General features: G+C 46.1%; 1 protein-coding gene across 1 annotated transcript; it reads left to right on the top strand.

Annotated features, from left to right (window-relative positions):
* Lrrc2 (leucine rich repeat containing 2) lies at positions 1-26,690 on the top strand. The gene is made up of 9 exons (XM_032910093.1): positions 1-272; positions 4,926-5,072; positions 8,513-8,720; positions 10,538-10,694; positions 13,834-13,970; positions 20,575-20,720; positions 24,241-24,396; positions 25,887-26,023; positions 26,286-26,690. The coding sequence occupies exons 2-9, from the start codon at positions 4,948-4,950 to the stop codon at positions 26,333-26,335; spliced, it is 1,116 nt and encodes a 371-aa protein (XP_032765984.1). The 5' UTR covers positions 1-272; positions 4,926-4,947; the 3' UTR covers positions 26,336-26,690.
* The last annotated feature ends 231 nt before the right edge of the window (positions 26,691-26,921 follow it).

Raw genomic sequence — 26,921 nt, forward strand, 5'->3', positions numbered from 1 at the left:
TTAATAATCTTGCTGTGCCCGGGTGCCAAGCCCTCCCCGACCAGATCTGTTTTGTCTCCTGCTAGGCTGAGTCACATAGAATAGATAGATAGTTTATCAGCACATGTCCTCCAGATCATGTTATCCGCTTACAAATATAGCCTGTTAGCGCACAGGCACGGTAGCCCTTCCGCAGGGGGGTGTTGCTCTTGCGGCTGTAAACAGCATCGAAAACGGATTACAGCGTGGCGGCTTGCGACCAGGGACTGTCAGCGCCCACTAGCACAGGGAAGGTGAGTGGGGGGGTGGTCTCTGCCCCAGCGGCCGAGGGGTGGGAGCGCCGGTCTTGCGACTGCGCAGAAGCTGAGTGGGGGGGACGTCGCGGCTGCTTAGGGGGCCGGTTGCTGAGCCCGCGTTGTGCGCTTTGGCTGTTTACGACGTCACCAGGTGTGCGGTGAGCTCCAGCCAGCCACCATCTAAGCACTCGGAGAGGACCAGGCTTTGACCGGTGCTTAGCTCAAAGAACCATAATTGAGTGGGGAGACAGAGAGCACGTGGGGCGCTCAGTCTGCGAGCGGGGCAAGGTCCTCAGGAATCCTTTGAGTTCCTTCGAGAGGACCCCACCCCCCGTGCCCAAGAATGAGCTCTAACGTGCTGTCCAAGGGGCGATAAATCAACTTTGTTTGTGCCCTCTTCTGGTCCTTGGAAAATATACTTGACAGCTAAGAGGGAGGGAGGGTTGGGGAAGTGGTCTTTCCTTTCGTAAAGCTTCGCGCGCCCTGGTGTAGTTGGGACAAGGGTGGCAAAGTGATTGGAGACCCAAGGAGAATTGTCCAGCTTTGTAAACAGCCTCAAGTGCCGTGGCTTCTTGGCTGGACAGGGCCTGGGGGAGTAGAACCCGCTAACCTAGTCGAATGGGGGCAAGCCCCTTAATGCCCACAGACCTCTGGTGTGTCAGTTTGGTTGCTTGTTGTCTCAGGTAGCCCAGGGTGGGGAAGGAACCTGGGTTTCCTGCCTGCCTCCCCTCCCTCAAGAACTCTACCAGCTGAGCCACACCCCAGCGCTCACCTCTTGTTTAGATCTTACATTTAATTGATGACCAATGGTCTGTCTTAATTTCTTTAAGTCATTGGCTCTCCCTCCCCAAGCCTTACTGTGTGGCAGGTCCCATTTAAGCAGCGTTTGACCCAAAGATCACAGGGTGCCTCCTCACTAAGCAAGGGAACTGGGTGCCGTGGTTGTATTTTGCCCACATGAAAATCCAGTCGCTCTGCCCTTAGGGACATGTGGCCAGTAAAGCAGGGGGCAGGATTCCAGCCTGGGCCATCTGACTCAGCCCCTGTCCTCTTAGTCCTTTCTGTGCCCTCTGTCCCTAGAGCTTCTAGTTTAACGGATTAACATAACAATAATCAAAAATCCCAAGGGAAACAGATCTGACAGCATAAAATACGATTCAGTTTATAATTCATCTGAAATGTAGTGGCGGCTGTTCTGATCTTACTTTAAACCTTAGCCTCTGGCTACCCCCCTGTTCTATTGGAAAACTCGGTCTGCCTTCCTGATGTGGAGTACAGCAAACGCCCCACTTCCCTAACCCCTACCCTGCTCAGTTTCTACTGGAGCAAGCCATTTTTTTAGAGCAAGCTAAACAGAGGGCAGGGCATCTTCCCACAGAGGACACACCTAGACGGAGCCTGTGGAAGTTTCAGGGAGGCAGGTGGGATGTCATCAGAGTTGTTAGGGACAGAACCTGGATCCCAGCTGCAACAAAATGGGGTCAACTGCTGTCCTTGATGGGCCAGTTAAACAGACACCAGTACAGGGCAGAGGAAGGGGCTACATTGGAAATAGAACAAGATTCCAAGGGACTCTGCTCCCAAGTCCAAGTCCATTTTGAGTCAACATGAGGTTGACATGTAAAGACTTTTTATTTATTATATGTAAGTACACAGTCAGACACACCAGAAGAGGGCATCAGATCCCATTACAGATGGTTGTGAGCCACCATGTGGCTGCTGGGATTTGAACTCAGGTCCTCTAGAAGGGCAGTCAGCGCTCTTAACCACTGAGCCATCTCTCCAGCCCGAGGTTGAGGTTTAAATGGAAGGTAAGACGGTGTAGACTGCTAAACTGTCCTGGTCGTGTGATCCTGCCCATGGCCATTGTCTGGGCTCCAACACGATTGGCCAGTTGTCAGAGCTGTGCAAAATTTTCTGAGATACACGTTCCTCCATTAGCTGGGGCCAGATTTCAGTCATTTCTTTCCCCCAGCATTACTGGGAGAAACTTCAATTTTAGGGAGAGGGTCAGCTGTCTCGGAGTCTGCTAGTCAAGGGTAAGAGGCACAAGGATCTCTCACTTTAGGATATCTTCATTCCTCCCGATGGTCACAAGAAGTCAGTCTGTCCCTCTGAGTATTCAGGTGTTTCTTGACACATGCTCTCTGTTTCTCTCAACTCCATTCCATTCCCTCTCTTTCTTTTGCTGTTCCCTCTCTCTGAATCCCTCAAAAGGGAGTATCAAAATGGCTTGGCATCCTATGGGAGACATGTTGGGCTTCCTGCTAGCTCCTCCAGATCTTTCCCGTGATGCTCTGAGGTACCCACTCCACACCTCCAGCCCCTTAAGCCCTTGACAGAACAATTTATCGTTTGACAGGGCGGAGGACTAGGTGACCTGAGTGTTCCCTTCCTCCCCCCTGGCATATGACTTCTGAGCGCAGACCAGAGCCCTGGTGCCAGGGGACATATTTTTCCATTCACGCCCTCTGGCTTCGAGGAGCCAACGCTTTTGTAAAGCGATTCTGACATAATCAGAACTTATTCCGATTGTTGGGGGTGAAGGCATGGAAAGTTTGTCAACTAAACTTAAGGTTGTGTCTCCGTTCGCTCCTTACGCCAGCCCCACCCCCTTGCCGGTTCTCCACACTGTCTACCTGGCTTCTTTCCTCTTGTGGCTCCTTGGTGGTTTGTTCAGCTCAGATGTCTGATTCACACGCTGAGCTGAACTATATCCCTGTGTGCAGATGTTCCAGTATTCTCCCCTATAGCCTGGTCATGTGGGAAGTGTGGGGAAATCTCAGTCATCCTTTTGCTTTCTGGCTTTCATGGGCACTACAGCACATGGCACCCGGACATGGATACAGGCAGAACACATATACACATAAAAGTAATAAAGAAAGTTTAAAGTCTGATCTGTTGGGCTGGAGCGATGGCTCAGTGATTAAGAGCACTGACTATTCTCCCAGAGGTCATGAGTTCAAGTCCCAGCATCCACATGGTGGCTCACAACCATCTGTAATGAGATCTGATGTCCTCTTCTGGTGCGTCTGAAGATAGAGCGCTTATGTACATAAATTAAAAAAACAATCTGATCTGCTAATATCACCCTGTGTTGGTCCTCACCCCACTCTCCGCCCGCATCCCAGGAGGCGCCTCCCAGCCTCTCCCCTTGCTTAGGCGCCGTTAGCTTTACTTTGGCATTTTGGTTGCCTCTTTAGAAGTTTTATTTTAATTTAAAATGTATTTATTATTATTGTTGTTGTTGTTGCTGCTGGTGGTGTGTGTGTGTGTGTGACAGTGTGTGTGTGTGAGTGTGTGTGTATGTGCGTGTGTGTGTGAGTGTGTGTGTGTGTGAGTGTGTGTGTGTGTGAGTGTGTGTGTGTGTGTGTGTGTGTGTGTGTGTGTGTGTGTGCGTGCGTGTGTGTGTGTGTGTCTGTGTGTGTGTGGGTGTGTGTGTGTGTGTGTGTGGGTGTGTGTGTGGTTTTATGTGGTTCTTGTTTTAATGGCTTTTTACCCCAGCAGTAAGACTCTTGAATGTAGATTGTTTTTCCTTGTCTTTTTTTTTTTTTTTTTTTTTTTTTTTTTCGGAGCTGGGGACCTTTGGGCCTTGTCCAGGCAAGCACCACTGAGCTAAATCCCCAACCCCTGTTTCTCCTTGTCTTTGTTGTGTCTCATTGTGTCTGTCCACAGCAAGAAATAGAGGTGCCCACTCTTACCCCAGCCAATCAATAATTCAATATCCATGGAGAAACTGCACCTCTCTAGAGGATCTGAGTTTGGTTCCCAGTCCCTTACCAGTGGCTCACAGGCGTCTGTAACTCTGGCTCCGTGGGAATCAGAGGCTGAAGCCTCCTGGGGCACCTGTGCTCACTCCATGCACACACACACACACACACACACACACACACACACACAACCACAAATCACACATACGTACACCATACATATCACATCCACCACATACAATACACAACATGCATGTATGTATGTATACATGCATGTTGTGGTTTGCCCTGAAGTTATCTGTATTTTGATGCTAATTCCACTGCCCCAAGATATCTGCTAGATATCTTGGCGGAAACGTATTCCAGCCGCACAGTTTACACTTTACAACAACACATACACAGCATAGATACCTACACACACAACACACACACACACACACACAACCACACACATATGCACACACATACACCAACCACATCCACCACACACACACACACAAACCACACAACCTCACACACACACACACAACCCCCACACCACACACACACACACACACACACACACACACATACAAACCATACAACATCACACACACACACATACAAACCATACATCACACACACAGACATACACACATCACACACACATACACATACACCAGACATACACACACCACACACATCACACACACCACACACACATACATGAGACATACAAACACATATATCATATACATCACACATATACACACACACTACACACACCACACATATATACACACACACATACACATACACCAGACACACAAACACACATCACACACATATACAACACACATATACAACATACACAACACCCCCACACACAAACACTTTAAAATATATGCTTGAAAAACCCAGTCTATGTGCATATGGAGCTGACACATGTATTTTTTTATAGGTAACTTTATGCTGCTCCCCAAATGGGACACAAAGTGGTCGTGTTTGATATCTCTGTTGTCAGAGCCTTATGGGAAACTCGTGTCAAGAAGCACAAAGCATGGCAGAAGAAGGAGGCGGAGCGGCTGGAGAAGAGCGCCCTGGAGAAGTACATTTTGGTGCCTGTTATTTGAGCTTGGTGGGAGTGGGCACTCGGGCAGGTGGCTGTGTGTCATGGCGCGGGCGGGCTCTTTCACTGGGATCCCGAACACTCAGGGCCACTTTCCTCCACAGACTTCATGACCCGTGTGCTGCTGTAGCCAGTAGCACTTCAACAGAGACACCCAAAGCTGTCAGGCATTACACAATGTCCCACACTGTGCTGGGCACGAGGAGGACAGAGATGGTACAGGAATCCCGTGTGGTAAATGGTGTAGAGGCCACTTAGCTGTCCTCGCTGACCTCGCTCACTAGCCCACCCAGTGCCCCTGCTAAGCACTTTCTTCACACATTTCAGCTTTGCCTGCTGCGCTGAATTCTAGGTAAGATTCACTGTGCTCATGCACTTGAGTTGAAATGATGTAATCTGACCGCCAGAAACTCGTGAAGTATGAGTAAAAGTTCTGTACAAAAACTACGTTGAGCGGCTGGAGAGATGGCCCAGTGTTAAGAGCACTCACTTCTCTTGCGAAGCATGCCAGGGCTCAACTCACAACCACCTGTAGTTTCAGCCTCTCAGGGTGCCTGATGCTGTCCTCTGGCCTCTGTGGGCACTACATACATTCTGTGCACACACAGGACACACACACACACACACACACACACACACACACACACACCCCACTATGTTAAGGAGCTGAAGAGATGCTGCTCAGGGATTAAAAGTGTTTGCTGCTTTCTCAAGAGGACCCGAATTCAGGTCCCAGCGCCCAGGTTGGCCTGTTCATAACCTTCTGTAACCCAGCTCCAGGGAATCCAGAGCCTTCACCCTTGGATAGTCATATTTACAACATGGAGCCACGTGGTGGTGGAGCACATCTTTTATCCCCGCACTAAGGCGGCAGAGGCAGGTAGATCTCTTGAGTTCAAGGATAGCCTGGTCTACAGAGCAAGTTCTGCAACAGCCAGGGCTACAGAGAATCCCTGTCTTGAAAAACAAAAACAAACAAGAGCTCATATACAAATATGACCTATGTATGCACACATGCATATACGCACAATAAGAATAAAATGTAGGGGCTGGGGAGATGGCGCATTGTCTGCTCTTCCAGAGGTCCTGAGTTCAATTCCCAGCATCCACATGGTGGCTCACAACCATCTGTAATGGGATCCGATGCCCTCTTCTGGTGTGTCTGAAGACAGCGACAGTGTGCTCATATACATAAAATAGATAAATAAATCTTTAAAAATAAATAAATAAAAATAAAGTGTAGCAAACCCCACTAAGTTGAGGAGTTAATGCTTCCAAAACTCTCTTTATGGTCAGTGTGAGCACAGAGTCCCATCAACACTCTGGCATGGTGGAAGGTGACAACATCAACACTCTGGCATGGTGGATGGTGACAACATCAACACTCTGGCATGGTGGATGGTGACGTGCTAAGGCTGGGCACTCAGAAGGCTTTGCATACATCTATAACGTTCATTCTCTGAGAAGAAACCAAAACCAGAATTCTTGAGCGGTGCTTGTAGTTAAAGGGAAAATGGCATTCTGATTGGCTAATTCACCTCAAAGGCTGTTCTAGGTGGCACATGGTGGAGAATCTGTTAGCTTTGCCTTGCCTTGCTTTTTTTTTTTCTTTTTTTTTTTTTTTTTTTTTTTTTTTTTTTTTTTTTTTTTTTTTTTTTTTTTTCGGAGCTGGGACCGAACCCAGGGCCTTTGCGCTTCCTAGGCAAGCGCTACTACTGAGCTAAATCCCAACCCCTTGCCTTTCTTTTCTTTTCTTTTCCTTCCTTCTTCCCTCCCTCCCTCCCTCCCTCCCTCCCTTCCTTCCTTCCTTTCTTTTTTTTTGAGACAGGATTTCTCTGTTTATCCCTGACTACCATGGGACTTGCTCTGTAGAACAGGCTGGGCTTGAACTTACAGAAATCCACCTGGCTCTGCCTTCTGAGTGCTGGGATTAAAGGTGTGCAAAACCACCAGCTTTGTGTGTGTGTGCGTTTGTGAGTGTGTATGTGTGTGTTTCTGAGTGTGTATGTGTGTGTTTCTGAGTGTGTGTGAGTGTGTGTGTATGTTTGTGAGTGTGTATGTTTGTGAATATGTGTGTGTTTCTGAGTGTGTGTGAGTTTGTATGTATGTGTGTGTGTTTGTGTTTATGAGTTTGTATATATGTGTATGTGAGTGTGTATGTGTGTGCGTGTGAGCATTTGTTAGCTTTAAGTTAGCAACAAAAGGTGTAAAGTGTGAATCAGTCAATCAATCAATCACCACTGTAAAATCTATTTTTTTTTCTTTTTTCTTTTTTTCGGAGCTGGGGACCGAACCCAGGGCCTTGTGCTAGCTAGGCAAGCGCTCTACCGCTGAGCTAAATCCCCAACCCCAAAATCTATTTTTTTAAATTTATTTAGTGTGTGTGCTCATGTGCCCTCTGCTACTGACCTGTGGAGGTCAGAAGGAAAGTTGCAAGAGTCAATTCTCTTGTACCATGGGCTCTGGGTGTCAAACTTGGGTCATTAGGCAGTGTCTTCACTGCTGAACCATCTCACCTGCTCCATTTCCTGGTCTGAGTAGCCCAGGGTGTCCGGGTCTGATACAGAAACAACACAGGTGCTACCTCTCACTACGTTGCTTGGATCGGCCTTCAGATTCGGTTTCAGAAGCAAGAAAAGCTGGGGCAGGGGGATGTCTCTGCAGGACAAAGCCATCTCCTGTATCTGTGGATCTGAGTTTGATCCTAGGGACCTGCATGATGGAGGGAGAGAAATGACATCTTTGAGTTGTCCTCTGGCCAACTGTGTTTCAGAGGGTGGCATTGAACTCATGATCCTCAAAGTGCTTCTTCCCGTGATAGAAACCTTGGAGCTGTGTTAATTATTTAAAGTGTTCCCGATCCCTTAGCTTAATGCTAGGCACGAAACCTTCATGATATCTAAGGTGGCTTCTTACTGGCACTAGGAAAGAGATGTTTACAGAGCAAGGCAGCATATGCCTGTGATCCCAGCCTCTGGGAGGTGGAGACAGGAGGATCAGGAGTCTGTGGTCATGCACAGTGAGTTCAAGGCCAGAATGGGCTGTAGGAGCGTCTGACTCAACAAAACAAACAAGGAGCTGACAACTGCAGACAGACGTAGGGGACAGAGATGTGGAGCTGTGGAGTCAAAGGCAGACAGGACACCGGGGTAGTTTGGAAGAAACCACAGGTAAGGAAAGCCATAGGTAACATTGGTAGGAGGTTAGCCAAAGGGTCCATCAAACTCAGCTCATTTCTTAGTCACAGCAGCCAGTGATGTACAGAGGGCTCTCAGATTCCCCAGCATCCCTGGCGGCAGGAAGGAGAGGCCAGGACAAAGCCTAGGTACCCCACAGTGGGAAACCAGGTTCCAGGGAAGTAGAGGATCGAGGCTGCTTATTTCCCCGGGAAATAACTAGTGTTCTGCTTCCTGTCTTAGGATAAAGGAGGAGTGGGAATTTGTGGCCGAGTGCAGGAGGAAGGGCGTGCCCCAGGCTGAGTACTGCAAGAATGGCTTCGTAGACACCAGCACAAGGCTCCTGGAAAGGATAGAGAGGAACTCGGTGGCCAGGCAGAGCGCACGAGTCAAGGACAGAGGCAAACGGAGCAGTCCATTCGTGTTTGAACTTTCAGGGACACAGTGGAAGGTGAGTCGAGGTGTCTGTCTGCCTGCCTGCCTGCCTGCCTGCCCTCCCGCCCGTCCATCTGTCTGTAATAAACAGGCTCCCGTGGCTATGCTGGCTATCCGTGGCTATGTACTTCAGCCTTGGCCAAATGAACGCCCCATTTGTATGCATTGAAAGAAGTCTATCTCCTTTTTCAGTGCTGGGGGTTGATTCCTGGCTTCAGGCCTGAGCCACAACCCCAGCCCCTCTTGTGCACATGGGACTGTGGCGAGGATTACCTCACTGACCGTTCTGTGAGCTACGATTCTCTCAGGCTGAGATTATCCTATGCAGCCTCCTTGCTACTTCCCTTCTGAGTTTCCATCATTTAGATCGGGAGGGAGGGAGATGGTGCCTGTCTACCGAACTCACGTCATCTGGCTTGGCATATACCCAGTGAGCCATCTTGCTGGACCAGAATGGAGTGTGCCTGTGTGCGTGACATGGAGGTCAGAGGGCAATTTTGAGGGGGTTGGTTCTCTCTGTCCCCCATGTTGTTGGTTCCAGGGATTGGACTGTGGTTGTCAGGCTGTGGCAAGCACCTTTGCTTGGTAAGCCATTCCATTGGTCCTCCATTTTATTTGTTTTGGGACACCTTCCCACCTCACCCTTACCCCACGTCCCCACCCCATACGGGGTTTTTCTTTTTTTTTTTTAAAGATTTATTCATTTATTATATATAAGTACACTTAGCTGTCTTCAGATACACCAGAAGAGGGCATCGGATCTCTTTACAGATGGTTGTGAGCCACCATATGGTTGCTGGGAATTGAACTCAGAACCTCTGGAAGAGTAGTTGGGTGCTCTTAACCGCTGAGCCATCTCTCCAGCCCGGGGTTTTTCTATGATGCCCTGCCTCTGAATGCTGGGACTAAAGGCGTGTGCCACCACACCCAGCTGACATTATTATTATTATTATTATTATTATTATTGTTGTTGTTGTTGTTGTTGTTGTTGTTTTGGAATTTGTTATGGAGGCCAGGCTGGCTGGCCTCAAACTCAGAGAAATACACCTGCTTCTGTCTCCTGAGTGCTGGTAGTCAAGATGTGCGCTACCAACATGTCCAGCTCACTTAATTTTTGTTTTGTTTTGTTTTTTTTCTTTTCTTTTTTTTGGAGCTGGGGACGAACCCAGGGCCTTGCGCTTGCTAGGCAAGCGCTCTACCACTGAGCTAAATCCCCAACCCCAGCTCACTTAATTTTCTTGAGACAAGACTTCTTACTGAATTGGAAGGTTACCTTTTCATAAAAATTGTTCTGAGATTTAATTTTTATTTTATGCGTATGTGTAATCTGCCTACACATATGTAAATGTATCCACACGTGTGTGTCTGGCATCCACAGAGACCTGAAGAAAATGTCGGGTTACTCTGGGACTGGGGTTACAGATGGTAGTGAGACAGCGTGTGGGTGCTGGGAACTGAACTCAGGTCCTCTTCCATTATTCCGATGACTACAGACATTAAATAGTTTGTAAAGTTAGCGATATCTGGAGTACAGGCTCTCACTAAACTGTCCAAGCTGGCCTTGAACTTACGATACGCCTGCCTCGACTTCCCAAACAGTTGGACTTCCAAGCCTGCACCACTAGACCTGACTAGAACTTGATTTTAATATTGAAAAAGGGCTGATCTGCTATTGTGATATTATCACTGACAACCGCCCTTGGCTTCTGTAGAAATGGCTGCAGTTCGGCTCTGATGTTCTCACATGCCTTGCGTATTTTGAGATCCTTGGCCTGTCAGGCTTGGTGCGCACCGAGGAGCTGCCTCTGACTGATGCTGCTCCCTCTGTTCCAGGAGCTGCCTGATTCGCTCAGGGAACAGACACACCTCAAAGAATGGCACATTCACAGCACCCTCATTCAGATCATTCCCACGTACATCGAGCTGTTCCACTCGATGAAAATTTTGGATTTGCCAAAGAACCAAATCACGTGTCTTCCCGCCGAAATCGGTAGGTTACCAGGGTATCTCTGGTCCTTGTTGGCAGTGAGCAGGCAGGTCCCCATTTCCTTCTCCTCCTGCTCCTGGGTGTCCCTCAGCGGTTTCCCTGTTCTCTGAGCTGCCGGTTCACCCTGGCTTTGTCCCCTTTAGGACGTGGAGTATCACAGGCTACCTGCCTGCATGACTCGGTATTGATAGATGTTTGGCAGTTGCTTAGAAACCTGAAGCCTTGCGAGTGGGCAACACTTTAAGAATTTTTTGGTGCTGGGTGTGGTGATGCATACGTTTCATCCCAGCACTTGGGAGGCAGAGTAGTAGAGACACATTAATAACAAGACTATTGTAAAGGTACGTTAAAATATATCCTGTCTCTATGGCCATCCATTGATATGATTAGCTTAGCTTACGTCATTTTGATTGATCGACATCTAATAATGGTTTGTTTGTTTTTGCTTTTGTTTTCTTGAGACAGGGTTTCTTTGTGTAACAGACCCTGGCTGTCCTGGACTCACTTTGTAGACCAGGCTGTCCTTGAATTTACAAAGATCTGCCTGCCTCTGCTTCCCGAGTGCTAGGATTAAAGGCATGCATGTACCACCACGCCTGGCCAACATTTAATAATTTTTGAATGTTCCATTGTCTGGTTGAATCTTCTTAAAATGAAGATTACAATTATTATTGCTGTCTTTCTCTTGGGTCTGAGGAACTAGCATGCATGAGTCCAGCTCTGGGCTACGCCGGGCCCAGGAAAGTTATGAATGTGGTCCAAGACAAAATCAAAACCTTACTTAAAACACTATGAGATTTTTTTTTAAACTTCACTGCTTGATTCTTGAACTTTGCAGGCCATGTCCCAGTGTCAAATGCTGAACATTCCTGGCACTGGTCCCACTCCCACATGTCCTAGGACACTAGATGGGGAGTCATTGGACAGTTTATCAGAGGCCTTGTTACTTTCCTATATGCAGTGTGGGAAGATTACAAGGTGCCCTGGTTCAACAGATAAAGGTATTTACTGCCAAGCCCGACAAGTGACTTCAATCCTCAGTACCCACATGGTAGGAGAGAGCACTGACCTCTGCAATTGTCCTCTGACTCCCACATGCTGATCCTCCTGCCTCAGCTGCCTAGCTTGCCTGAGCTAGCAGACACAGCATCACCATACCCGAGTTAGGCACTGGTGTTTTAAAAATTCCCTACAAAACTCTCAGGTGCCGCCAGCACTGATGGGCGCTGGAGTGGGGGATGGGGGGAGAACAGTAAGTGAGGTCATCACGGGAGGCCAGTGTGTGAGTTGGGCAATCACTCAGCCAACCAAGTCTTGTGTTTCCTTAACTGTAGCACGGAGATCATGCTGTACAGGCTGGGCAAATTCATGAACACTGAAGAATCGGGCACCTCATTCTGGTCCTCTATTCAAGGTCCTTGTGATTGTCGGAGTATTATTATGTATTTATTCTTATGCTAGTTTCTAGATTGGAGCTAGCTGTCTATATTTTCCAACAAGAATCAGAATGGGAGGGAGGGGCTGGAGAGATGACTCAGCAGCTAAGAGGACCAGCGCACTTGTTGCAATTCATAATTGCCTATAACTCCAGTTTCAGGGATGATCTGATGCCCTCTTCTAACACCAAAGACTCCTGCATGTATGTGCACACATATACACATACAATTAAAATAAAATTAATAAGAAAACAGAATCAGAACTAGAAGACAGTATTTTTTCGATCATTCTGGAAATGTCCTGTTCTCTTGGATGTACTCTCACCCCGCTTGACTTGGATATTCTTCGGAAAGCATGACATATCAGAAGAGAAAGAGTGCAGATGTGAAAGATGAACGGTGCATCACACGCGACCTGTAAACTATGTGTTCATTTTAGTCACTTACCATGCAGGCAGAACTTCGTGCATACTTTTGTATCTGCCTCATGCCCTGTTAGAATCTACCAGCAGGCACTGCGGTTTCTATCTTAGGAGCTGCAGCGATCTTCACAACCAGGGCCTGATTCAGCTCTCATGGGGTTAGCACACCGAGGGTGCTTGATTGGACGCAGGCTATACAGAGGACAAATCCCCTTGACACCTTGAGGTAGTTTGAGCGAGAAATGTAGGTCTCTGTTGGTGGCGCTGCTTGTGGGAAACAACCTTTTGGACGAAGACCCGCGCGGAAGGAAGTACGTCGGTGGGGGCGGGCTTTGAGGCTCTGTATTCTACTTCCTGCAGTGGGAGGACATGTGATCAGCTAGCTTCCTGCTTCTGTATCCGTGTCATGCCCTTTCTGCCATTATGAATTCTCCCCTTGGAAGCATAAACCAAAATAAGCCTTTTGTTTTTCCTCTTTCAATTTTTAAACATTCTATTTATGTAATCGGTGTATTGCCTGTATGTGACTGTGCGCCACATACATGCAGTGCCCGAAGAGGCCAGAAAAGGAGTTAAAGTGGCTTATTAGCTGCCACAAGCATGCTGGGAGATGAACCCGGGACCTCTGCAAGAGCAGCCAGTGCTCTTAGATCGCAGAGCCGAGCCGAACCTGCAACCTCAAACTATCTTCTCCAAGTTGCTTTTGGTCATGATATTTTATTACAGCAACAGAAAAGTAACTAATGCACACCTTAACTTTAGTGTCAGCAGGGATGGAAGAACTAGGGAAATGAAACCGATCGTTAACCCAGTGCCTACGCTCCGACTAAAGCCGGAAGTGCCTAAGATGAGCAGACAGCTAATAAAGAGCTCTTAAAATACAAACATAGAATTGCTTTATGTCTGCACACCTCTTTTGCTTTTGTTTTTTTGTTTTGTTTTTTCTTTTTCTTGTTTCGAATTTCTTTTTGAGTCGGGCTCGTTAAATACAACTGTGATCTTTTCTGCTTTCGTAGTACCAGTAGTAGAAATAGGGGCGCTCACTGACATGTCTGGACTCCCTGTCATTAGGGGAAGGTTTCACCCCTGAGATTTGTTTCTGTTCTATTTGTTTTTGAGAATGTTACTGTGTAGATCTGGCTGGGCTGGAATTCACGAGATCTGCCTTTCTCTATCTTCTGAGCACTGAGCTTTAAGGCCTGTGCCGCCACCTTATCAAGCTTGTTTCTGTTCTTAAGACTCTGAAGGACCTACTCAATGGAGGTTTACATTTTGTGTTGCCAGGTCGCTTGAAGAACCTGAAAGAACTCAATGTGAGTTTCAACCATTTGAAGAGTATTCCCCCGGAGCTAGGAGACTGTGAGAATTTAGAGAGACTAGACTGTTCTGGGAATCTGGACCTGATGGAGCTCCCCTTTGAAGTAAGAAACAAGCACATCTGTCCTACGACTTGCTTTATGTAGCTTATGACAAAGAGTGCTCTGTACTGGGAGAAACCTTTACTAAAACTGTTGGGGTTTAAATCTCGGCCCGCGTCCAGACAGAACACACCATGGTTCCACGAGGAGAGGTTTAATGAAAGAAGAGAAGGGGAGATAAGTAAAGGAGACCGGACATGGGCACGTGGAGGGAAGTGGGAGGAGGGGAGTGAGGAGAGAGAAAGGACAAAGAAAGAGAGAGCAAGAAGAGTAAGAGGGAGAGGAGAGGGCAAGCAGCCCCCTTTATAGGCAGGCATACCTGGCTGTTGCCAGGCAACTGTGGGGCGGAGCATACCTGGCGGTTGCCAGGCAACTGTGGGGCAGAGCATATCTGGTTGTTGCCAGGTAGCTGTGGGGGTGGAGCTTAGACAGAATACCAAAAAAAAAACCCCTCTAGTTTTGTTGTTGTTGTTAGTTGTTTTATTGCTAAATTGTTCTTTTTTTTTTCTTTTTTCTTTTTTTCGGAGTTGGGGACTGAACCCAGGGCCTTGCGCTTGCTAGGCAAGCGCTCTACCACTGAGCTAAATCCCCAACCCCGCTAGAAATCAGAGAACTCATACGCTGCGGTTTCAAAACTTACAAAGAATTCTTTGTCCCAGCAAAGAATTAAAATAAAAACAGAGAAAGTGAAGCAGATTGAGATTGCAGAGATAAACCTCAATAATATATTTGCATATATATTATAATTTTATTTAGATAGAGTATTATTTTGTAGTCCTGGCTGACCTGAAACTTGCTGTATATATTGGGATTAAAGGTGTGCATCACCATGACCAACTATATAACTATATTATATTACAATCAATTGAATTTTCAACAGAATCATCCAGATAATTCAGTAGAGAAAGGACAACCAATTTAATAAAGTCTTGGGAAAATTAAACCCCTCGACCAACTGTATATTATGACATAAATGAAGGATTTAAAGGGGCTGGAGAGATGGCTCAGTGGTTAAGAGCACTGACTTCTCCTCCAGAAGTCCTGAGTTCAATTCCCAGCAACCACATGGTGGTTCATAATCATCTGTAATGGGATCTGATGCCTTCTTCTTGTGTGTCTAAAGACAGCGACAGTCTGCAATAAGTAAATCTTTTTTTTTTTTAAAGGAAATTTGAAGAACACCAGACTTAAAAGCATGTTACATGAACTTTCCAGAAAGAAAACCTTGTAGAGATATGATGTAGATTCACGGTTTCCTCATGATAAAACTGAGAGCACAGAATAACGTAGGAAGAAGAAAATCTAAGCATACGTGATAGAGATATCCTGAAGTTGACTTATGATCCACTGGACATCTGTGATGGGTGTGTTTTATGGCATGCAAACACTACCTCGTTACAGTCTAGAGAATTAAAAGAAAGGATTGCCCAAGTGCAAATGACTGACTGTACCGTCTTGAACTGGGGGGTAACGGGGCGATGAACGGAAGTCAGACACAGAGACAGATATAGAGTATTCTCTAAAGATTTGTCTAAGGATTTTATAAGGGACATGGAAGCAAGACAGAGAAAGACGACCTAACCCACCGCCACTCTGAATGTCTGAGTGGAGTTGGAGTCCAGAACTGAGCATTGGCGCATGCGCAGATCTGAGCAGCGAATGTGCGTCTTGACTGTACCATTGCCAAGCTCATTCAGGGTGAGCTGAGGTACCAGACACTGTCTCCCACTTAGCAGTGTTCTGGAAAGCCCGCGCTTTGTGACAGCTTTGCAAGCAACAACCGTGCCTAGCAGGATGCTGTGGTCCTTTTTCTCTTAGCACAAGAAATCCCTTGAGTTTTATTCAGTGATAAAAATTGTTCATTTTGGGGTTGGGGATTTAGCTCAGTGGTAGAGCACTTGCCTAGCGAGCGCACGGCCCTGGGTTCGGTCCCCAGCTCCGAAAAAAAGAAAAAAGAAAAAAAAAAAAGGAAATTGTTCATTTTTTCCCTCTGTTCTACTTTATCTGACAATCATTTAAAAATCACGTTTTAACATGAATACAGACTAGATCTAATGACTATTTTCAAAATTAGTACATCTCTGAAGTACTATCTGTAGGATCACGTCAGCCAGTTAGAACCGTATGAGAAAAGATTTACTCCTTTATTTCCAGCTTCATCTCAGTGAATAGTTAATCAAGTTCTCCGTTCTAGATTACAGATATCATCTATTAAACAGGCATAAAAATATCTTGTTGGAAATTGAAATCTTTTGCTTCATCTTCTTCTAATAGTGTTTCTAGGGCTAGGGTTGGTGGTCAGTTGTTTGAGTCTCTGTCTAGGATGTGCAAAGCCTTGGGTAGACTTGATAAACTGGGTTTGGTGGCATGAGCCAGCAACCTCAGAGCCTGAAGGTAGTGGCAGGAGAATCAGGAAGTTCAAGGATATCCTAAGCCACGTAGAAAGTTGGAGGCTTGCCTGGGCCACACAAGACCCTGTCTCAAAAAAACAAACTATATATATATTATATAATTTCTATCCTTAGAGTATGGTCTGTGTCTAGTGTATTAATGTTTCCATAGGCCTTATGACAACGGGAACAAGGTGATTGAAATGTCCAGAAGATATTATGGATTTTGTCTTTTTAAAAAAGAATTGATATACTTTTATTTTATGTCTATGAATGTTTCGCACACATACATGTGTATCATATGGGTGCAGTACCCTCAGTAACCAGAAGAGGGCATCAGAACCCCTTGGAACTGGTGTTTGAGAAGGTTCTAGACATCACGTGGTCGGTGGGACTTGAGTCCAGGTGTTCTACAAAACAGCAGGTGCTCTTTTTCTTTTTTTTTTCCTTTTTTTCGGAGCTGGGGACTGAACCCAGGGCCTTGCGCTTGCTAGGCAAGCGCTCTACCACTGAGCTAAATCCCCAACCCCAACATCATGTGCTCTTAGCTGCCGAGACCTGGGCTATCTACCCATCTACCTGCCCACGTATGTATGTATGTATGTATGTATGTATGTATGTATGTATGTATGTATGTGTGTATGTATGGTAATATTTTTGTCTGTATGTATATACGTGTACCACATGCATGCCTGGTGCTCTCAGAGATCAAAAGAGAGCACTGGGTCTCCTGGGTCCCCTGGAACTGGATTTACAGATAGTTGTGAGCTATACATATGGTTGTGGGCAATGGAACCCCAGTCTTCTGCATGCTTTTTTTTTTTTCCTTTCGGAGCTGGGGACCGAACCCAGGACCTTCCGCTTGCTAGGCAAGCGTTCTACCACTGAGCTAAATCCCCAACCCCTTCTGCATGCTTTAAACCACCGAGCCATCTATCTATCCCCAGAGTTCATCCTTTAAAACCTCCTCAGGTTGGATAGTTTCTTTGAGCTGCCTTTCAGCTCTCTGATTTTTTCTTCTGCTATTTTGAATCTGATATTAAACTCTTTTTTAAAAAAAAAAGATTTATTTATTTATTCTATATAAGTACACACTGTAGCTGTCTTCAGACACACCAGAAGAGGGCATCGGATCTCTTTACAGATGGTTGTGAGGCACCATGTGGTTGCTTGGGATTTGAACTCAGGACCTATGGAAGAACAGCCAGTGCTCTTAACCTCTGAGCCATCTCTAGCCAGAAAATACCTCTTATATTCATGGAATTTCCTTCTCAGTTGGTTAATGCTGTCAGGAGAGGGATCAGCAGTTAAGAACAGCAGTTAAGAATGCTTGTTGCTCATGCAGATAATCTGAGCTCATTTCCCTGCCTCCATGTGTCTGTACAGCTCACAATACCTGGAACTCCAGCTCCCGGGAATCAGATGCCCTCTTCTGGTCTCAGCAGACGTGTTTGTGTGTGTGTGTGTGTGTGTGTGTGTGTGTGTGTGTGTGTGTGTGTGTGTGTGATGACCCCACCCCACAAAACAAACATCATTTTCTTCTGATACATTGACAGCCCCTCTTAGTTGTGGTTCTGTGATGGGACATCATGGCCAGAGCAACTCTTATGAAAGAAAACATTTCACTGGGTCTGGCTCGCGGGTTCAGAGGTTTAGTCCGTTGTCACCGTGGTGGGAAGCAAGGCAGCCATGTGCTGAAGGAACCAAGAGTTCTACATCTGGATGGCAGGCAGTAGGAAGAGGAAGTGAGCCACTGGGCCTGACTGGAGTTTCTGAAATCTCTTTTTTTTTAATTTTATTTTTCTTGCATATTTTATGTATTTACATTTCAAATATTATCCCTTTCCCCGCTCTCCCATAGCTCCTCCCACCCCCACCTGCTTCTATGAGGAAGCTCCCACTCCTACCCATGCACTCCCACCTCAACACCCTGACATTCCCCTACACTGGGGAGTCCAGCCTGGCAAAACCAAGGGCTTCTCCTCCCCTTGGTGCCCAACAAGGCCATCCTCTGCTACATATGCTGCTGGAGCCATGGGTCCATCCCTGCGTACTCATTGGTTGGAGTTTCTGAACTTTCAACACCCACCTCTAGTGATAAGTACTTCTCCAATATGGCCACACCTCCCAACAAGCACAGACATCCGAATTCTTTCAAATAATGCTGCTCCCTGTAAGACATGGAGGGCCACATTCATTCAGAGCACCGTACAGCCTAAACAGAAGAAAAAAGAGACAGATGGTGATTGGATTTTTTTTTATTTGTTTTTCTGTCTGTCTGACTGTTGTCACCCTGGGCAGAGCCTTGGACCGGCACCCAGCGTAGCTCTCTGATCGTTCACTGTCATGTGCCGCCTTCAGATTCATTTTTCAGAATTCCAGACAAGAACACAGTTGAAGCATGTATCTTCGGTGGAGCGTATTGAAGTACGCCACGGAGATGGGATTCATGTTAAGCTATCTATGGACACGAGCCCAGTGCTTTTCCCTTCTACTGTGGTCCACCTCATTCTGCGTTTCTAGTAATGTTGAACGCTGTGCTTTGGATTTCTTTATGGCATTACTTGTCTTGTGTGCACCTATGTGTGGTGCATGTGGAAATCAGAGGACGGCTCTTGGGAGTTGATTTTCTTTCCATAGTGTAGGCCCTGGGGATCGAACTCATATTGTGAGGCTTGGCTGCAAGCACTCTTATCCCCTGAGCCATCTTCGTGGCCTGCAAGTGTGCTTTGAGAGATTACCTAATTTTATTCAGGGACTCTCCAAGTAAGCAAGTTTTTAAAAAAAAGCTCTTCTGTTTCATAGCAGCTACCAAACATCCGTAACAACATGCAGCATCTGTTCAACTTTATTCAAGAGTCGTAGATTTGCACTGAGGTAAAATATATCTCTTCATGTGTTTGAGTTGGCACCTTGCAAACAAGAACTGTGGATATAAAAACCACAAAAGAAAAATCCAGGGGTTGGGGATTTAGCTCCGGGCTAGAGCGCTTGCCTAGAAAGCGCAAGGCCCTGGGTTCGGTCCCCAGCTCCAAAAAAAAAAAAGAACCAAAAAAAAAAAAAAAAAAAAAAACACAAAAGAAAAATCCAGTCTGCCCAGCTACCGACGCCAGACAAGATCAAGGGGGTCTTTATCATATCACGTGCCCCGCGCCAATGTGGGTTTCCTCAGGATTTGTCAGAGCCTGATGCAGTTCTCCACACACCATCATACTCTCTAAGACTTGAACTTTCCAGTTATCCATAGTGGCACGCGTCTTTAATCCCAGCAGAGGGACACTGATCTCTGTGACAGAGGCTAGCCTGGTCTACATATTGAGTTCCGGAACAGCCGAGGTATTTTTAGTGAGACCCTGTCTCAAACAGACAAAGCAACAACAGCAGCAGCAGCAAGAAGAGACTTGAACTCTGTCTTTTATGACTCTGCACACGCTACTTCCCAGCCTGGAAGACTCAATTCCAGTCTTCTGTCCTCCAAGAAATCCTTTCGGACCCCTGGCCACCACTCCATCATGCTGCTGGGCAAATTCACTCTTCATTTCCTGAAAGTCGATGCTTGTCAGTTCTTCCTACATGAGTTGGCTGCTTTGTGAAAACGTCACCTCCCAAGGGCAGCTATCGTTTTGCTATCTGCTTACTCTAATATACCCAGCAGGAAGTACAGCGAATGCTACACAGTGGGTGCCCCAAAACACGCAGCGGCTCTGGTCTTCCGTGCATAGACTCATGGATGCTTTCGAGAATGAGACATTACTCTAAACATCGTTAGACGAACTTAGTTCCCGTTTTCACGAGGTGTATTAGTGACATGTCTTGATGCCATTTATAAAATATCCGACAAAAGCAGCTCTCGGAAGGAGGGCCTCACGATGGCTCACACTTCGACGGTAGCATCCTTCATGGCCGGAAGCCGTGGTAGTGGGAGGAGCTTGGGGTGGTCACTCCTACTGCGTAGTCAAGCTGAGAGTGACGGACGCCGCTGGCTGCTCAGCTTGCTCTTCCTTTCTGTGCAGCCCAGGACCCCAGCCCAGGGACCGTGTCAGCGCAGCCGCAGTTAAGGTGGGGTCTTCCAAACGCCGTTAACTCACTCTACACAGTCCCTCCCTCCCAGAGGTGCCCAGAGGTTGGTTTCCATGGCGATTCTAAATCCTGTCAAGTTACCAATCAGGGTTGACTGTGACAGAGGGTAATTAGAATGTTCTTTTATTCCTTTCCAGTTGAGTAATCTGAAACAGGTTACCTTTGTGGATATCTCAGCAAACAAGTTCTCCAGCGTCCCAATCTGCGTCCTGCGGATGTGTCGTCTGCAGTGGCTGGATATCAGCAACAATGATCTGACTGACCTGCCACAAGATATAGACAGGTAGCTACTTGCATCCTAAGGTGAGGTACATGAATTGATTGCTAACACACTGAGACCGGTTGGCACTTAGATATGCTAGCACATAAATATTCTCTGAAACCAACTACTTTTCCAGGGTTTGTCTCTAGGAGATGATAGAACAAGACAGTTTTTGTTGTGTATCACACATATGTCATGTATGCATTTGAACACATTTTCATTGTCTTGGCAAATTTGATTTGTTTTAGTCATCTGTCTGTCTGTCTCTGCCTATGTAATAACTGGTTCTCCCCTTTCAGCCCAGGCTGGCCTGGAACTCACTATACAGATCTGGTTGGGCTTGAACTTGCAAAGGTCTGCCTGCCTCTGCCTCCCAAGTGCTGGGATTAAAGGTATACGACACCACACTCGGTTTTTTAAAAACCGAGTGGTGTGTGTGTGTGTGTGTGTGTGTGTGTGTGTGTGTGTGCGTGTTTGTGCGTTCTTGGGAATAGAAGTCAGAGATTGGCTTGTGGGAATTGATTCTCTCCTTCCACCTTGTGAATCCAGGAGACCAAATTCCGGTTGTCAGGCTAGGTGGCAGGTGCCCTTATCTGCTGAGCTATCTTACTGCACCTTCCTTCTCTCCCTTCCTTTGAGACAGAGTCTTGCAGAGTAGCCCAGGTTAGCCTCAAACTCATGATCTTCCTGCTTCAACCTCCCAAGTCCTGGATCCATAAACTTATGCCACCACAAACAGCTTCAGAGAGATTCTTGGTTTCTTTTTTCTTTTTTTGATTTTTGAGATAGGGACTTACTCTGTAGCCTGGAAGGGCTCAGAACTCACAGTGTTCCTGACTCAGCTTCCTGGGTGCTAAGATTATTGATAAGAGCCTCTTTTAAAAAAAAAGATTTATTTTATTTTATTTTTTTTTTTTTTTTGGTTCTTTTTTTTTTCGGAGCTGGGGACCAACCCAGGGCCTTGGCTTCCTAGGCAAGCGCCTACCACTGAGCTAAATCCCCAACCCCAAAAAGATTTATTTTATAAATATGAGCATTCTATTTGCATGTATGCTTGCATGACAGAAGAGGGCATCAGATCCCATTATAGATGGTTGTGAGCCACCATGTGGTTACTGGGAACTGAACTCAGGACCTCTGGAAGAGCAGTCAGTGCTTTTAACCACCAAGCCATCTTTCATAGAATAATATTGTTAATTTTACTTCATGGGAATTGAAAAGAAGATGTATTGTATATAGAAACATTATTATGTATAAACACATTATTCTGCTTAGAAGAACATCAGTGAGAAAAAATTTTATTACTTTTCACTTACTAATTCAAGGCATATAACTTTAAACAGAAAGGACATGGGAGCTATGTTGTTAAATTATATCCATGCAGCCATTTCTTTTTAAAAACAACTATGTGCTGGAGAGATGGCTCTGCGGGTGAAGTGCTTGCTCTGTAAACTGGGTCCCTAACAGTCCTAGGAAGGTCGTGTGTGGCTACTCCCAAGTGTAACCCTCGTGCTCTTGTGGGCAGAGACAGGGAACTCCTGGGAGCTTGTGGCAACCGGTCTAGCCTATTGATTATCACCAGATTCGGTGAGAGGCCCTGCCTGCCTCAGAATGTAAGAGGGTTGGTCAGATGGCTCAGTGGTTAAGACCAAGCACCCTTGCAGAGAACTCAAGTCCCGGAATCTACATCAGAGGCTCACACTTGCCTGCCACTCCAGCTCCAAGTGATCTGCCTCCTCAGGCAGCTGCACTCTGATGGCCTCCTCACGTTGGATACACATAAGTATGTGTAAGTTAAAGGGAAAACAAGCGAGATTAAGTGAAGGAGCTGGAGAGGCAGCGTGGCTTTTAAGATAGCCAGTAAGCCAGTTCCAGTGCTCTGGAGACAGAGGCAGGTGGATTTCTGTGAGTCCAAGACCACGCTGGTCTACATTTCAAGTTCCAGGACAGCCAGGACTACATAAAGAGACCGGGTCTTAAAAAAAACAATGATAAAACAAAGGGCAAGAAAGAAAGAGTATTTAACTGTTATGCTGGAGGACCTGAGTTCAGCTCCCGCCACCCACTCACCACACTGGGAAGTTCACAACTGCCTGCACCTCCAGTTCCAGGGACCTAACACACTGGCCTCCGTGGGCAGCCACACTCGTGAACACATAATTAAAAAACATATAAGGTTGATTGATTGATTCATTCTTTCCTGCCACTGATACTATTAAGCCTGTGCCAACACACAAATAGAAATAAAACATAAAATGTAACCTGTTCTTTAAATAGTAATTATTGCACTGAAACATGTAAGATAGATAGGTTCATTCATTCATTCACTCATTCATTTGTGCCACTGATATTTTTAGGGCTTCTTATCTCAGGCCTGGAAAGAGGACTGAGTCGGCTTAGTGGATGAGAAACAACTCATGTTCTCTTGGATTTTACACTCTTGCTAAGGAAGTGTAAATAGACTGTTAGGGCTTACAGACTGGTGGTGGCTTAGACCTGTTGTCATTCCAGATAGCATCCCTCTACTCTTGGTCCCTCTGAGAAATGAATGCTGGCACTTGCTGGGCTAGGGAGGCCAAGTGGCACTTGTTTGTGTTTGAAATGACAGAGGAGTCTTTGAGATATTTCTGGCATTACACAAGACACGGTAAATAAATGAAAAAAAAAAAAACAATAAAAACATAAAAACAAAACAGAATCTGGAGGTAGGATCTCCAGACTAGAATGAACTAGAAAGCAAAGAAAACAAGCCTAAGGGCCAGAGAGATGGCTCAGAGGTTAAGAACACTGACTGCTCTTCCAGAGGTCCTGAGTTCAAATCCCAGCAACCACATGGTGGCTCACAACCATCTGTAATGAGATCTGGTGCCCTCTTCTGGCCTGCAGGCAGACATGCAGGCACAACACTGTATACATAATAAATAAATATTTAAAAAGAAAAAAGCAGGGCTGGAGAGATGGCTCAGTGGTTAAGAGCACCACTGCTCTTCCAGAGGTCATGAGTTCAATTCCAGCAACCACATGGTGGCTCACAACCATCTGTAAAGAGATCTGATGCCCTTTCTGTGTATCTGAAGACAGCTACAGTGTACTTATATATAATAAATGAATAAATCTTAAAAAAAAAATTAAAAAAAAAAGAAAAAAGAAAACAAACTTAAATCACCTTGTTTTTTCATCCCCTTTTGTTCTGTGGCTTCTTCCTTCTTTAACGTTAAAAAAGAGTAGACTGTATGAAAGGAAACAGACTGCTCTGTTTATTCTCACAGGAACCCTGGGAAATGCAGGAGACACTTAGGCATATGTTGATTTTTAGGCCCCGTGTGGCTTCTCCTGTAACTTGCTAAATCCCCGTCTTCAGTGGGCGATTAAGTCGGTAAAAAGTAAAATCTACATAGTTTCATGCATAATTAAAAAAATAGTTCTAACTGTAAATGTGAAGCGAAAGGTCCAGGTTGCACGCGTCTGTACCCTGCGGAGGTTTCCGGGGGTGGAGGGAGTGGGGAGGTGGGGTCCGTCCTGAGCCTTCGCTTCTCCACAGGCTGGAAGAGCTACAAGGTTTCCTCCTGTATAAAAACAAGCTGACCTACCTTCCTCAAGCCATGCTCAACCTCAAAAAGCTCACCCTGCTGGTTGTCAGTGGGGATGACCTGGTGGAGCTCCCGACCGCCCTCTGCGATGCTTCCACGCCTTTGAAGTGAGTACACAGAACGGAAGGGCTCCCGGGGCCAGCACCCCTCCACAGGCGCAAGGGCCAATCGGCTCTGGCTCCATCCAGGGCGGTAGATTAGATTACAGCCTGAAGAGATGATTCTCAAATTCCCCAGAGTCTGACCCTACCCCACTTTCTATGGGAATTCGAAGGGGTTCGTTTTTCTAATGCCCCGAGGAATACGATCATTAAATATACGGAGCTACAAATACTACTTGCCATTGGGCAACATAATGTGTGTCTAGCAAAGGCTAGACCTCTCATTTGTCACGCCCCTGTTGCCCTGGATAGAGGAATCCTTTGTTTGCTTCATCTTTCTGACTTCCTCAGTGAGCCCCAAAACAAAGACAACCATCCATGCAAAGGTGATACAGGCTCTAATTCGGGGTGAAGTCTTGCTCCCTCCAGAGTGGCTAGAAGACGACAAGGCAGGAAACCGTGCCCTCGGGAACCTTCCCATACGTCTCCAAATTTCTTGGATGGTGCATTGTGAACAAGGAGGGGGAAAACGGAGTTACGACCGGCTGACTCGTGACTCTTAATTTCTGTTAGACAGGGTCTCTCCTGCGGCTCAACCACAGACTCACTACGCAGTGGAGCATGACCTTGAACTCCTCACCCTCCTGCTTCCACCACCGGAGTATTGGGAGTCCAGGCATGCGCAGTTTATAGGATGCTAGCGATCAAAACCAGGGCTGTGCGCGCGCCAGGGAGGCAGTCTGCCCACTGAGCCACATCCCCGACCCCTGAGCATGGATTAAAGAAAAAGAATGATGATCCGTGTGTGGCTCAGTGGAGAAAAGGAAGGATGAATAAATGGATGGGTTGAAGAAACTACTGTTTGGAAGGAAAATACCTTCATACTCTTTAAATGCTCATAAGAAAGTAATTTATCTGTCCATCTATAGAGTGAAAGGGGACAGCTCTTTACCTAGTCCTGCTATCCTGGAACTCATGTAGACCAAGCTGGCTTTGAACTCACAGAGATCCATCTGTCTCTCCCTCCTCTAATTTTACTCTATAAGAAGATGTATTGGGCTGGAGAGATGGCTCAGTGGTTAAGAGCACTGACTGCTCTTCGAGAGGTCCTGAGTTCAATTCCCAGAAATTCGATGGTGGCTCGCAACCATCTGTAATAGTATCAGCGACAGTGTACTCATATACATTAAATAAATACATCTTTTAAAAAGATGTATTAATTTTATGTGTGTGTCTTGCTTTCCTGCATGCTTGCATGCATAAGCACATGCATACCTAGTGCCCTCATTGATCATAAAAGGGCACTGGATCTCAGGAAACCTGAGTTCCAGATGGTGGTTGTGAGCCACCATGTGGCTGCTGGGACTCAAACCCAGGTCCTCTGGCAGAGCAGCCAGTGCTCTTGACTGCGGAGGCGTCTCTCCAGCACACAGAAGAGGGGTTTCGCAGTCGAACATTCACAGTGAACCCGTGTGCTTTCTGTACTTTTCCTACAGATTTGTAAGCCTTTTGGACAATCCCATTGACAAGACCCGATGTCAGGACAGTGACGACACAGTAGAAAGCGAACAGGACCGCCAGCACTTCGATAAGGAATTTATGAAAGCATACATCGAAGACCTTAAAGAAAGAGGTGAGCTGGGGACTCGGTAAAACCATCCGAAATGACATAAATCAAACTGACAAAAAAAAATTATTTGTAGCTATTCATGAACCAAAACGATAGCACGCACACCTTTGATCCCAGCACTCAGGAGGCAAAGGCAGGTGGATTTCAGTGAGTTCGAGGCTAGCCTGGCCCAGCTCCACACAGAGAAACCCTGTTTTGAAAAACAAACGAAAAAAGTAAATAAATAAATATCTTAAGTATATATTTATGTTTTTCTTTATTACAGAAGCTGTTCCCAGTTATACCACCAAAGTGTCATTTAGCCTTCAACTTTGATTCGCTCCACCGGAAGACCACAATACCTTACTGCCCCGTGCTCTGAATCTTTGCATATGCGTTACCTCTTATTGGAATTGCGTCCCGTGCTTGAGGACAAAGTCTATAGAAACTACCATCATCACTGTTAAGGAGAATAACATTCAATTTATTGATAAATTTGCTTCTATGTCAATGTTAACAGGCTAATGCATATACTTGTCTTCCATACTGCGTATTTAATATTTTAGGAAACACATTACTTAAAAAGTGACGACATACGGAATGGGTTTTGAAATTGGATGCATTGTGTTCAGGAGTCAAGGGCTAGAGGGCTGTGAATGAAATAGAGAATTTACCCCTTGAAAGGGGTTCGACACACTGTTCGTCTTCATTGAGAAACAAGTCTAAACAAGTTGCTACTTCCACACTCCAAGCTCAAGTATGTTGTAAGTTGTCCTTTGACTCTCAGGAGAACCTGAAGGTATTACTTGGGTCTTGAAGGTGGAAAGAAAGGTTGGTATACGTAGGGCGTCCGGCACCAGCCGCTCAGACAGTGGGAGCCTGGGAGGATCTGAATACTGTGCTCTGTAGTGTCCTGACTAGT

The sequence above is a fragment of the Rattus rattus genome, chromosome 8 (assembly GCF_011064425.1).
Source record: "Rattus rattus isolate New Zealand chromosome 8, Rrattus_CSIRO_v1, whole genome shotgun sequence".
In the NCBI taxonomy this organism is placed as follows: domain Eukaryota; kingdom Metazoa; phylum Chordata; class Mammalia; order Rodentia; family Muridae; genus Rattus; species Rattus rattus.